The sequence below is a fragment of the Mastigoproctus giganteus genome, chromosome 7 (assembly GCF_048544385.1).
Source record: "Mastigoproctus giganteus isolate SK-2022 chromosome 7, ASM4854438v1, whole genome shotgun sequence".
Classification (NCBI taxonomy): Eukaryota; Metazoa; Arthropoda; class Arachnida; order Uropygi; family Thelyphonidae; genus Mastigoproctus; species Mastigoproctus giganteus.
Genome location: NC_143581.1, coordinates 72,570,680 through 72,585,246, shown reverse-complemented (window position 1 = coordinate 72,585,246; position 14,567 = coordinate 72,570,680). Strand labels below are relative to the sequence as shown.

Genomic DNA, 14,567 nt, shown 5'->3' with positions numbered 1-14,567 from the left:
AAATTCACGATTTCGGGTAGCATATGTTTAAAATTTTTTTCAATGGTATCGTTATTTTCTTTATTTAATTTAAAATCACCCTATTCTATTAATAAGTTATCCTTTAAGAATAAAACAATGCATTTAATAACTTGTCACGATGTAATTTTTTTACTTTCAATTTTGATTCCTTCAAATTCTTTCCATCTCAACATGCTCTCGATTTTAGATTCATAATTTCCTTCAGAATTTTTCAAATTAGCAATAGCATTGATAGTTCGAATAATTAATTTATATGCTTTTACCATTGTGATTCTGTAAAGCTTCTGAAAGGTAAGAGAGCTCTTGCAGGATGTCAACCATTAGTGCTAAATGGTTAAGAAATTCCAAATTTAAAAGTCCATTTAATAATCCAGAATATTTAACTTCTGATTCAAAATGTTTGCACAAAGCAGGATGATTCCTCCAACCCACAATTGCCATCCGCAAGCTAAAAGCTGCCCATCGTGGCCCGAACACACGACCGACCTTTATAGTTTCTACATCAAGTTCTTTAGCAATCATCCTTAATTCGCACTAGTTTTTTAAAGATTGGTGATACAGTTTTTTTTTTTTAATTATTGCCTGTATGCCATTATATTTTAGAACATTTTCTACACAGTGAAAGGCTCGACAAAATGTCAAAATCTGCCAACATGTTATCTTCGTAAAGTTTATATAATATCTCAGTTACCTCAATTCCCCCCCTCTACATTACTCTCTCACTAGTTCTTTGAATACTGTGCAAAACGTCTAAATCACATGGATATTCTGCTACTGTGACCATGTAAACACAGACAGGAGAAATTTACTGGAAGGAGTGGATCACTCACTTCTCTGAAAAACATATGCTCCTTTGTCGGATAAAGGGGAACCACAACACAGGTTGACCAGAGGCTATAATCCGTGTCGAGAATCCTCTTAATCCTCTGACTGGCTATGGACAGCATATTGACTAGCACAACTTCTCGGTATGTGACTGCATAGGTTTTACGGACACCACTAACATTGTGAAACAGTAATCCCTTTCACCCTTAATTTGCACTTTCTAATTACCTAAATTGCTTAAAGGCCAGAGGTGAGAACAATGCATAGACAGTTGTCTCTCCTAATCCGTTATTTACATGGAAATTTTCTTTGTTCAATGGAAACTATTTTAAATGTAATTACCAAGGGGAATAAAAAAAATTCACTATAAAGAAGTACATTAAACAGAGGTCCGACTGTAATTAAATAAAAAATGAAGCAATTTTAAAATACATAACCGATCAATTGCACCATTAAAATGCTGGGAATGGGGCCCCGCTCGCCCCACCGTAGTTTCGGTTCTGGATACTCAATAACTGCATTCAGGATTTCATTTGTAAAATAAATCTCAACAATGGGCTCGCAAATTTTCAAAAAAAATAACAATGCGCTTTCGCGAGCCCACTATAGCTCACCACTGGTTTTACATGTTTCAAGGTTTAACCTATTTTTTTGTTTATCAAGTATTTGGTTGAATTCTGGAAAGTTTTATAGAAAATAGCCAACTAATTCTGATTCTTCAATCCTTTTGTCTCTTTTTTTAGAGGCTACATTAAAGAACTTACATTTTTGTATGAAAAGAAAAGAGGTCCTAGTAAATTCAATGTGTGTGCATGCGTGCATTTGCATCGTTGTTGATTTGGAATGGTATACATGTTTGTTCTTATTCCTTTCTGAATTTAAATGTGAAAATATTTTCTAAGCGATGGAAAATAGTGTGGGTAGAGGATGAAAGGTTTGCTGATTGATACCATGATTAAATCTTTTAATTCTGTCTAGTTGCTTTCTTGGTATAGGCTCTTTATTACAGCATGCCATGATAGCAGCTAGCTGTAGGCACCTCACTAGCATTATTCTTTTGCAGTTTTCAGCAAAATTGTTCATGTGGTATAAAAGTGTGAGATTGAATAAAAATGACCAGACAGCATGAAGACATTAGAAGCCTTAGATGTTTGGGGGGGGGGGGAAGAATTCCTGATGGCTTTCTTTTCCAGTTCCTAATAATAGATGAGACATTGGGTACACCATGTGTTGACCTTGAGTCCAAATATCAATGAGTTACCTGGAAACACACATCTCTGGTATAAAGAATTCACTGTTGCCTAGTCATTAGGCTAGGTTATGGCCCCATTTTTTTTGGGATACTAAGAGAGTGATACTTGAACACCTTAAGTGTGCAGCCACAGTCACATGCCAGTATAATGCACAATTAAGACTAAAACATCATGAAGCTATCAAGATGAGATGGCAAAGGATATAGCATCATGGAGTCTCTTTTTTCCTCTTTATGTGTGTGTGTGGGGGGGGGGGGTAAAAAAGGATGTGGGCACCAATTGGAAAGTTCAAGGAAAGACTTGCTGAATGATGAAATAACTTTTTCAAAAGACATCTTTTCATTCTAAGAATGTTTTGAACCACCCTCATACATACAACATCATAATACCAAATATTATGTAAATACCTTACCAATAATCTAAATATTCCTCCTTCTTCATGAAATTTAGCTGCTACATGATCCAAAATTTCAAACTGATGTTCACCTAAAGATGGGACGAGATAAGACAGGATTAAAAACTGATCTAATCATGTTTTAATTTAATTTCATAATATAACAGTAAATTTGTTTTGCTTATGAGTGGGTTTTTTGATCCTCTTAAACAACCTTTATTTAAATTAAATCTACCAAGTATACATTTAGAAATCCATTGGCAATATGAGAAAAAGTTATATTAATAAGAAGAAATAAATGAACAGGGCATAATAAACTATGGTCTTGAAATTCACTATAGAACTTTCAGTGTAAATACATAATTCAACGAGTTACATATATTGCACTACCTCGAATAAGTAATGCTTCACCAATGGAGAAGACTATTGTTACTTATTCTCAGTGGATACCACTACCCAGATGGCATTGTTTCAAGGGTTGTTGGCCTATCATCAGTGGGCGCCCCCTGGTGTTGCAATCATACCACCCCAGTTATGAAGTATAACTCCACAATATGAGAGATGCCAAAAGGTGTACATAGTAATAGTACTAAGAAGAAATAAATGCACAAGGCATAATAAACTATGAACTTGAAATTCACAATAGAACTTTCAGTGTAAATACACAATTCTTTGTTCATAACAGTGAATATGGTGGTGTGAACAGCATCAATTTAATTGTATCTCATATGTGACTACCTTCGCGACAAGTTACCATGTAAGACATCTCTTTGTGGAGTTATATTTCATAACTGGGTTGGCATGACTGCAACACCAGGGTATCTACCTACCCAAACCAATCATAGGCCAACAAGCATTGAAACGGTGCCATCTGGCTGGTGGTATCCACTGAGAATTAGTAACAATAGTCTTCTCCATTGGTGAAGCATTACTTATTCGAGGTAGGCAATACATGGTAACTCGTTGTGAAGGTAGTCACAATATGAGATACAATTAAATTGATGCCATTCATACTACTACTGTAGTTTGCTATTACAAACAAAGAATTGTGTATTTATACTGAAAGTTCTATAGAGAACAAGTTAAAGAATACCATACTGCAATAACAATTATAGTTGAGCAAGAATGGATGGAAAGGTATTTACAATTTACTACCAAAAAGATACCTCTCACAACATAAAATTTTTTGTGAATAAAATTGTGAGAAACTTTCTCTTAAATGAACAGTTAAAATTCACTGGCATACACAAAGAATTTTGAAAGAATGAACACAATTTCAATTATGTTCAAAAGTTAACTAAAAATATTCTAATTAAGTCTTGAAAGCACACAATGAATGCAATTAAATTATAATAACTAAATTACCTTCATTCTAGTAACATGCAATCAAGTATAAATTTTCTATGAATAAGTGTTTAACTCTGGACAGTACACATGGAGCAAGTTTCTGCCTCAATCTACTGAGAGACTCTCTCTCTTTACCTTTCAAGAACATTTCAAAATTAATACTGTCAATAATATAATAATTTTACTTAAGGTGGAAGTTCAGCAAACGTAATTAAAAGGCTTGTTTTGGTTTCATTCAAAGAACTACTACTTTGTTTTATCAGCAATCTGTGACATAAAAAAAGGACATAAAGTGTTCAATGAATTATGCTGACAAATGTTTTTGTAACTGTGAACAGTATAAGCTAGCTGAATGTATGTGGAGCAGTGGCAGCTTTGCTTATCTTGAAATTGACAGTTTCTCACCAATGTTTACATCATATTCAACCAAAGTTCTCATGCTCAGAGCATACTATCCACTACTACAGGACAATAATTCAGAGCAACTTACAACTGACAACATGTTTTATTTTTACAATGGTCTGACTGATGTCTTAGTTAATAAACCATACAGGATATTGACTGTTTAGAGCAGAGTTTCTCAACCGGGGTTCCATAAGATGTTGCTAGAGGTTCTGCAAGAGGTCATGACTGAAAAAAACAAACATAGTTTTTTGAACTTTGTGTGTCGCACAATGCTAGTGCTCGCAGTGATGAACAGTGACCGAGCAGCCCTGTTAGCAATTTCATTAGAGGTCTTTCAGCCCCATATGGCAAAAAGAGTCAAACAATTACATTAGGGTCACCCAGTAAGTTAATTATAGATTTTCCACCTTTTTCCACCCGGTGTGGGAGGATGGTGACGATACCACTGTGCTACATTTGCAGACATCCCATACGGCAGTGCACAGTAGGACCATGTTCATTTGGTTGAGTCCATTCTCAGTTTTTGCGACAAGTAGGGGAGGCAGTTGATAATTGGTGAGTGTTGTATTGCACAGAGGGAGGATGGTAGACTGATGATGTCAGCCTTCCAAATAACCTCTCCTAACTGCTGTTGTAAACGTTTCAAATTGGATTGTGTAGGTTAGAAGTCAAATTTTCATATTTTTTGCTATTTTCTTGTTTAATTATTTATTATGCTCTGCTGCTTTATATTTTATTTGTGATTGTGTTTTACAAACATGTCTGACAGTTCAATGTTGCAATTTTTGAAGACGAGGTATGAAATCGAAGAGGAGGCCTAAACGAGTGAGAGGCGGAGTGAGAGCGTACACGTTGGGACCCGAAAGATGGTGAACTATGCCTGGGCAGGACGAAGCCAGAGGAAACTCTGGTGGAGGTCCGCAGCGGTTCTGACGTGCAAATCGATCGTCAGACCCGGGTATAGGGGCGAAAGACTAATCGAACCATCTAGTAGCTGGTTCCCTCCGAAGTTTCCCTCAGGATAGCTGGCGCTCGAGGGAATCAGTCTCATCCGGTAAAGCGAATGATTAGAGGCCTTGGGGCTGAAACGACCTCAACCTATTCTCAAACTTTAAATGGGTGAGAAGTCCGGCTTGCTTGACTCGAAGCCCAGACGAAAGGATGTGAGTGCCCAGTGGGCCACTTTTGGTAAGCAGAACTGGCGCTGTGGGATGAACCAAAAGCCTGGGACAATTCTGATAAGGTTAGTGGTGAAGAATTCCAATCTTCTGAGTCATTTCACTGCACTAGTGCAACAATGGACACAAAAAAAAGTCCATCCTTACAATGAAAGCTACTTATCAATGTGTATTACATTGGCTGGAAATCAAAGTTGTTCTATTCCATTGTGCGTCATCTGTTGCAAACAACTTACAAATGCAGCAATGGCTGCAGAAAAATAGAAAAGGCACATTAGCATTAGCATTAGTAGAGGCATTTGATGCAAGAAAGCAAGCTTATGCAGCATCAGCCAAAAAAAAAAAAAAAAAAAAACCCACTTCCACTTCACCCCTCTGTTCATTCAAAATTCCTGTCCAGCTGAGCCTTAAACTTATTTAGGCTATCAACCTCCACTACAAGGGATGGAAGTCTGTTCCACCAACCAACCACCCGCTGGCTAAAGGCAAATTTCCGCACGTCTATCCTACATCTGTCTTTCCTCAATTTGAATTTATGCCCTCTCAGGTGATTATTCTGAGCTAGAGGAAGAATCCCATCAGCATTGAGCATGCTCAAACCATTCAAGGCTTTATACACCTCTATCAGATCACCTCGCTGGTGCCTAGTCTCCAGACACTGTAATTTGCAAAACTTAAGCCTTTCTTCGTAAGAGCACCCCTTTGTTCCATTCACTAATCTTGTTGCCCTTCTCTGTACTCGTTCCAGCAGCTCTACATCCTTCTTGAAATGAGGCCTCCAGACCTGTACACAGTACTCTAGGTGTGGCCTGACCATTGCCTTATACAAGGGAATAATCACCTCCTTATCCCTGCTGGAAAAATTCCTGTATATCATTGACAATACTCCATGAGCTACTCTTGTAGCCCGTCTGCACTGCTCAGAGAACTTCATATCTGCCTGCACAACCACCCCCAAGTCCCTTTCATTCTCTACTACTGTCAGTATAGTACCACAGAGTTGATACGTTGCTCTGGGGTTGCTGTTTCCCATGTGTAGTACTTTACATTTGTCAATGTTAAACTTCATTCGCCACCTCTCAGCCCATCTGCTCAACCTTTCCAGATCCTGTTGCAGCAGCATAGTGTCAGTAGTGTCCTTGACAACCCTGCCAACCTTTGTAAAGGTTGCAAACTTGGACATTAAGCTTGATATACCATCATCAATATCATTTATAAATACAGAAAACAATAATGGACCCAACACTGAGCCCTGAGGGACTCCACTAATAACATTAGTCCACGATGAGCAGTGTCCATTGATTACCACTCTCTGTCTTCTCCCCCTCAACCATCCCTTTATCCATAGCAGCAATTTGCCTCCAATGTCACACTGCTCCAATTTGTGTAGCAGTCTTCCATGTGCAACAGTATCAAAAGCCTTTCTAAGATCCAAGTATATAATATCAAAGCTATTCCCTGCATCCAGTTCTTTTGTGACTGCATCATAGTATCCAATCAAATTGGTCAGGCAAGACTTCCCCTTAACAAAACCATGCTGTGTCCGAGCTATAACTGAAGTCTTGTCTAAATGATTCTGTACTGCGTCTTTAACCAGTGCCTCCATTAATTTTCCTGGAACAGAAGTTAAGCTCACAGGTCTATAATTACTTGTGTCAGCCTTTGATCCTCCTTTGTGAATTGGGGTCACATTTGCAAATTTCCAGTCTATGGGTACCTCCCCTGAGTCCAAGGAAGCTCTCATAATTATGGCTAAGGGTTTGCTTACTTCCTTTGCTGCCTCCTTTAATATAACTGGATAGATCCCATCCACCCCAGGTGCCTTTCTTGTGTTTATCTTCTACAGTTTCTGTTCCACTTTACTCCCAGTTATTTCCAGATTCTGTAGCTTACTGCTAGAGTTGAATACACCTCTGGCATTCCCCTCGCTGACTCCTCATGTGTGAATGTCGATGCAAAATATTCATTTAGTTTGTTAGCTACCTGAGCAGGATCATCAACAGTTGACCCATCAATATCAAGTGGACCAATCTGATTCATCCCCTTCCTTCTAGAGTTTACATAAGTAAAGAACTCTTTGCTGTTTTTTTTGCATTCCTTGCCAAGGATTTCTCGTAATCTGCCTTCGCCTGCCTAACCTCCTTTGTAACTTGGTTGCATATCAACTTGTATCTATCATAGGCTTCTGTGTCATGTGTTAATTTGTAAGTATCCCATGCATTTTTCTTCTCTACCATATGCCTCATTAGTTCATCTGACATCCATTTTGGCCTAAACCTTGAACAATATTTCTTAGTTGGTATGTAAAGCCTAGTAGCTTCCAAGATAAGTTCTTTGAATGCTTCCCATTTTGAATTTGCTGTTGGTAACATCATCAGTTGGTCCCACTGTATAGAATTTAAATACTGTCTCAGTCCATCGTAGTCGCCTTTACGGAAGCAATAACCCTTCCCTTTACCCCTAATGGTAGTTACCTCTTTGAGTAAATCCCACTTCAACACACTGTGATCACTGCCACCTAGTGGTTCATTTATCTGCAGATTCTTAATGCATGAAGAATCACTGCTGATAATCAAATCAAGAGTATTACTCCCTCTAGTTGCCTCCCAAACATGCTGATGTAGAAAACAATCATCCAATAAATCCACAAAAGCCCTGCTAGTGTGTGAGTGACCAGCCCCCAAATTCCAGTCAATATCTGGGAAATTAAAATCTCCCATTATAAGACTCTCTGATTTACTGGCCCACTCTATTTCCCTGTACAGTTTCTTATTATACTCATCAGAGTCATTAGGCCTATAGCACACTCCTACTCTCAATTTTGATCTCCCAATGCTTATGTCACACCAAACTGACTCAACACTGCACTGTCCAGCGATGTCGACTGGCTTCACTTCCTTGGTTTTTATGTGTTTCTTAACTAATAGCATAACCCCTCCCCCCCTTCCTATCCTGTCTATCCTTTCTGTAGACGTTGTACTCCCCAAATTCCAGTTCTGCATCCCTTATATCTGTGTGACACCACGTCTCTGATATCCCAACAATATCTGCCTTTGATGTTTTGAGCAATACCTCAAATTCATCAAATTTATTTACTAAACTCCTAGCATTGGTGTACACGCAAGTATACCTGCACCTGTTTCTATTCTTAGCTACCCTAACACAACCCATGTGTTTACTTGTACCGCAATGGCTCCCAGCAGTCTCTGAAATATCATGCATCTTGTTTTTCAGGCTTCTGCTCTTTCTAATAGAAGCAGTGCAAGAATCTCTTTCACCTCTGCCAGTGGCTACTGTCAATCTATTGGTCTTTGTCTCCCCCCATGCTAGCAGTTTTCCGACCCACCTAACACTGCCTCGATAGCATCAGCAAATATTCTTGCACCCTTTCTATTTAAGTGTATCCCATCCCTGTAGAAGCAATCTCTCCTGTTAACAAGTACAGACCAGGCTGAAAAAAATTCTACCCCTTGAGCCTTGCACAATCTTTCCAGGGCCGAATTGATCGACAAGGCTCTCATCATATACTCCCTCCTATCGTGTCTGGGCAGAATTGCAGACACTTGCAAATTCAACCCTAATTCTCGACTTTTGTTCAACAGTGACCTGTACTTGTTAAGTAATTCTGCCGGTCTCCTACTCCTACACGTTGGCACTAATGTGTAGAGACCTGCCGGTCTCTACACATTAGTGCCAACGTGTACAACTATATCACCTTTTGTGCCCTTAAAAGATGATATTCGCTCTACAACGTCATCAACCTTTGCCCCTGCTAGACATACCCTGGTCCTGTTCCACCTATCCTTTCTATAAAGCATGTTCCCCGTTTCCCTGACAATAGAGTCACCAACAACTACTAGTTCCTTCGGGACCAGCGCATTCTGCCTTAACCACTTAACTACAAATCATAGCCATTTGCCAAGTAAAGGTACTGATTATTTTAAATGGATATTGGAATCTGAAAACAGAGTAAAGCTTTTGTTAAAAAAAGTCAGATTGAGTGAAAAGGCTCAGAAAGCAAGTTATTTAGTAGCAGAACTTATTGCCCAAAAAAAATAAAAGTCACACAGTTGGTGAAAACCTAATAATGCCAGCATGTAAAATTATAGTGAGTAAAATGCTAGGCCAAGATTCAGTAAGAGAAATTGAAAAGGTTCCACTCTCAAACAGTACAATAAGTTGATGATTGATGACATGTCATATGATGCTGAAGAAGTTTTGTGTAATAAACTGAAAAACAACAGCTTCTTTGTCCAGGTTGATGAGTCAACAGATTTCACCAATAAATGTCATGCTATAGCATTTGTAAGATTTGTAAATAATGGTAAAATTCAAGAAAACGTTTTCTGCTGCCAGGAGCTGCCCGAAACAAGCAAAGGCCAAGGTATATTTAATGTTTTGTCTTCACATCTGGAAACAAAAGGGCTGTCTTGGAGGAACTGTGTTGGCATCTTTACTGACAGCACCCCATCAATGATTGGCTCCATGAGAAGTTTTGCCTCTCTTGTAAAAAAAGCAAATCCTGATGTTTTAACACACTGCTTTCTTCACAGAGAGGTGCTGGTGTCAAAAAATTCTTGGAGATGAAATGAAAAAAGTTCTGGATGATGGTACACAAAAATGGTTATCTTTATTAAACAAAAACCAGTTCACTCAAGAATGTTTAAAAACTGTGTGAAAACCTGGACAATGAGCACATAAATCTCCTGTTACATACAGAACTTCAGTGGCTTAGAAGAACAGTTCTCAATAGGGTGTCTGAGCTGAAAGGTGGATTTCAGGAGTACTTTAAAAAAAATAGTGCACTGAAAGGAATCCATGGGATACCTGGTTCCTGGGCAACGCGATGCTGTCACCCCGGCCCCGGGTGCCAAGCATTATAGTGATCAAGTGATTTCCTGAGTGATTTCTAGAGCGTTTTCTCAAATATATAGTTTTGTTTCAGTTTTCTTACTTTTCTATTATTAGGAAACTTAGTCTTACAAATCGTAAGCAAGTTTAAGAAAGGAAAAACACCTTTCTTCTTTTTTCCTTAAATTAACGTACTAACGTTTATACCACTTGGTCACTCTAGTGCCACTGCTCCTGCCTCCCCATGGCGGGGCCGGTAACCTGGGAGAAGAAATCCACTCTCCCGGGGCTGAAAGGAGCAAAGATGGATAACAATATGTATCCACCTTTAGAGCCATTGAGCTCAAGACAACACAACACAAATGACAATGAAATGACTTCTTTCAACCCAAGAGGCTGAGAACAACCCCTCAAGAGGAGATACCATCATTCCTCATTTTACACTCTCTCTCAGAGCAGCCTCTGAGTAAGTTATCACCATTTCTCATACAAAAATGTATTGAGCCTGCTGCAGGTTTACCGAAAACGGTAAGGCGACTTCAATCCAGGGATATTCTTGTAGAGACCATTAAATCTCAACATTCTGCAAAGTTATTAAAGTTGACTACCTTTGGTGGACAATGAATAAAAGTCACTCCCCCATGCCACCCTAAACTCCTCGAAGGGAGTAATTGCAGAATGGGACTTATTAAGTGTATCAGAGGAGGAAATAGTCCAAGAGCTTCGAGAACAAAAAAAGTAATCCAAGCAAGGAGAATCCTGACTTGGAAAGATGGTATTCTTGTTCCCACAGGGAGTATAATTCTCACTTTTAGCTCTCCTATCCTGTTAAAGCAGGCTATCTTCATTGCCGTGTCTGTCCTTACATCCCGAATCCAATCAGGTGCTATAAGTGCCAAAAATATGGACACTCCCAAACTGCATATACAGGTGAGGCAATACGTCCAAATTGTGGATCAAAGGATCATAATCAATCTAAATGCACTGCTACTTCTCATTGCCCAAACTGTAAAGGTAATCACTTGGCTTTTTCCAAAATATGCGAATTATGGAAAAAAGGGAAAAAAAAAATCCAAAAATATAAAGTCGAGAATAAAGTCACATACTCAGAGGCGAGAAGACAAATACTCAAAACAGAACCAAAGCTTACATATGCCACTGCTGATAAACAATTTCAGTCAGTAGGAATCCAAACAGATGATACAGTTCCTCCAAATATATCCATCGCTGATTGGGCACATTCCTTGCTCTCTGCTTCCAAACAGCGTCCTTCACAACAAAAAGCTGAACAAGCCAGCAATACCCCAATTACCATTCCAGCTGACGTGCTTCAAACAGGAAAACCAAAAGTGGCAAAAACTAAGGTACTGAACCCACCAGTTTCAACAGGAATGGATGTTGACCAATGCAGAGAATCAGATGATGGTATATTAGAACTTCATGTGACTGATGAGATGGACATCACTTGTCCCTACTTTCCAAAGAAAGAGAAAGCGAAATTGGATCAATGCAAGCAAGTTTCAACTAAAAAGTAGTCAGAAACAAAAATAAACAACAAAACCACTTAATGGAAAGATTCCTCCAATGCAATTGTAGAGGCTTTTGCAATACAAAAGATGATTTATATGATCTCATTGACTGGTATGATCTAGCAGGCATACCCCTACAGGAAACCTACTTAAATGCACAAGTGTGTCCCACCATTAAAAATTACACCATCTTCAGACGAGATAGGAGAATAGACTCGCCAGCCTATGGAGGAGTGGCAATTCTTGTTAGAAACAACGTTCCATCGAAACATATTGCTCTTCAGACTTCTTTTGAAGCAGTGGCAGTGTGAATTGTAATTGGCATCACTCTTACAATAGCATCAATATATATCCCTCCTAATTTCTCATTCTCTTCAGACAACCTAGAAAATCTAATAGACCAGCTACCATCTCCGTTCTGCTTGCTCAGAGACTTCAATGCACATCATTTGCTGTGGGGATCTTCAACAATTGACAAGAGAGGTAAGCTAATAGATACCTTTCTTGATGCTTATCAACTCGCCATTTTAAACACTGGCGAGCCAACCTACATTCATTTTTTGACTGGATCCATAAGGGCAATAGATCTCTCGATCTGTTCTCCCTCCATATATATATATATATATATATATATATATATATATATATACTATTATGGAGTGGTCTGTTCTTGAAAACCCTATGAACAGTGATCACCTGCCAATACTCTGCAAAATCCAAACATGAGGAAACTCCCCTTCACTACATTGTTCCATTTGGAAATTCCGTAGGGCACGCTGGTGAATATGCCTCTCATGTTCGGTTAGATGATAAAATAATACAATCTCAGACCATAGAAAATGTCACGGAACACATTACCAGTCAAATATTACTAGCTACTACCATGCAATACCAAAATCTTTACTGGGGAAACGGAACACAGTAACTACTGGTGGAATTGTATGCATGCCAAACAGGAAAAAAAATAGACCTTGGAATTTATTTTGTAAATTCCACACAACTAGTAACCTAATTAACTTCAAAAGACTGAAAGCAAAGTTCGGCCAAATAAGAAGTAAAGCAAAGAAAGATGCCTGAATTAGCTTTTCCTCAAGTATAAATAAAGACATGGACAGCAGAATCATCTGGAGGAAAATTCAAATGCTCAATGGCAAATATGTTCAGTCCCCAGCTACAATACTAAATTGGAACAGAAAAGAGTTGTCATCACTGGGAGAAATGGCAAATGCCTTAGCAGAATCATTTGCCAGCATATCAGCAATATCCACCCATAACCCAACCTTTCAACAAATTAAAAAATCTGCAGAACAGCATAAGATAAATTTTTCTACGGCAGTTTCACACCCATACAACCAGCCATTCACATTAACAGAATTTCTATCCTCAGTAGTGCTGCTGGGCTAGATGGGGTCTATTATACAATGTTAAAACAACTTAACAACAGAGCAAAAAGAACACTGTTAAAATATTACAACCGTATTTTCTTAGAAAATACCTACCCATTCTCTCAATTGATTGGTGTCACTCAATTGTTCTAGCCTTCCCAAAGCCAGGAAAGGATCGTACCTTTCCACATAACTACAGGCTGATTTCACTGACTAGTTGTTTAGGAAAAGTCTTGGAAAAAATGGTCCACAAGCGGCTAATGTGGTTCCTGGAAGCAAACTTACTAAACAGCAGCCAGTATGGATTTCGAAAGAACCGGTCAACGCTAGATGTGATGATAAAAGCAGAGGCAAACATCCATAATGTTTTCATAAGGAGAGGGCATCTAGTCATGATTAATCTCGATATTGAGAAAGCCTTCGATACCACCTGGCAATATGGTGTAATTAAAGATCTCCATTCTTTCGGAGGCGCCTCCGTAGCCAGGTGGGAAGGAGCAGCAGTGCGCAGCACACGCTTCTTGATTAGACCGGGGTTCGAGCCCGTCACCACCAAATACGGGGGATGCGGGAAGGTCAGGGAATGACCACCGCATATCCCGGAGCAATATGGCCTTAGTTGCTAATGCTCCTAAAAACCAAATAAATAACAAATAAATAAATAATAACATTCTTTCGGCTTGAGAGGTCAGTTACCTCAATTTATTCAAAGCTTTCTACGCAACAGAACGTTTCAGGTAAGGTATATGAACAATTTATCCAAATCATTTGAACAAGAGGAGGGTGTACCGCAGGGGTCCATTCTCAGTCCAATATTATTTGCAGTAAGAATTACAAATATGACACGGGAAGTACCAAATACAGTAGAATCATACATGTTTGCCGATGACCTTATTATCTCTTGTCAGTCCCAAACTATGAACACCATTGAAAGACAACTTCAAATTTCCATAGCTAAAATAGAATCATGGACACTATGGAATGGTTATTCTTTAGCAGGAAAAAAATCAACTGCAATTCATTTTTGTAAGAAACGCAAACTACATCAGGATCCAGAAATATTTTTAAAAAACAGCCTAATTCCTATCATCAACAATTTTCGTCTGTTGGGATTATTTTTCAATACTAAACTTAACTTTGCTTCCCATATATCTTACCTTTGAACTACACGTCTTAAAAAACTGAACATCCTAAGAGCTGTCTCTGCTATTTCCTGGGGTGCTGACAGAAGCTCTCTCCTTCATCTCTATAGAGCTTTAATAAGATCATGCCTAGATTATGGGTCACCTGTCTATGACCCCGCTAAGAAAAGTTCGCTATTACGTCTGAACACCATACAGCACAGTGCCCTTAGGATAGCTGTGGGGGGCCTTCAGAAC

At 38.8% G+C, this 14,567-nt stretch overlaps 1 protein-coding gene across 1 annotated transcript in view; it reads right to left on the bottom strand.

Annotated features, from left to right (window-relative positions):
* LOC150082989 (meiotic recombination protein DMC1 homolog) overlaps positions 1–14,567 on the bottom strand; it is a 242,351-nt gene that overhangs the window by 79,962 nt on the left and 147,822 nt on the right. Inside the window, exon 9 of the mRNA XM_090378343.1 lies at positions 2,512–2,585. Within this exon, the coding sequence (XP_090234469.1) occupies positions 2,512–2,585 (74 nt within the window). The remainder of the gene's footprint in view (positions 1–2,511; positions 2,586–14,567) is intronic.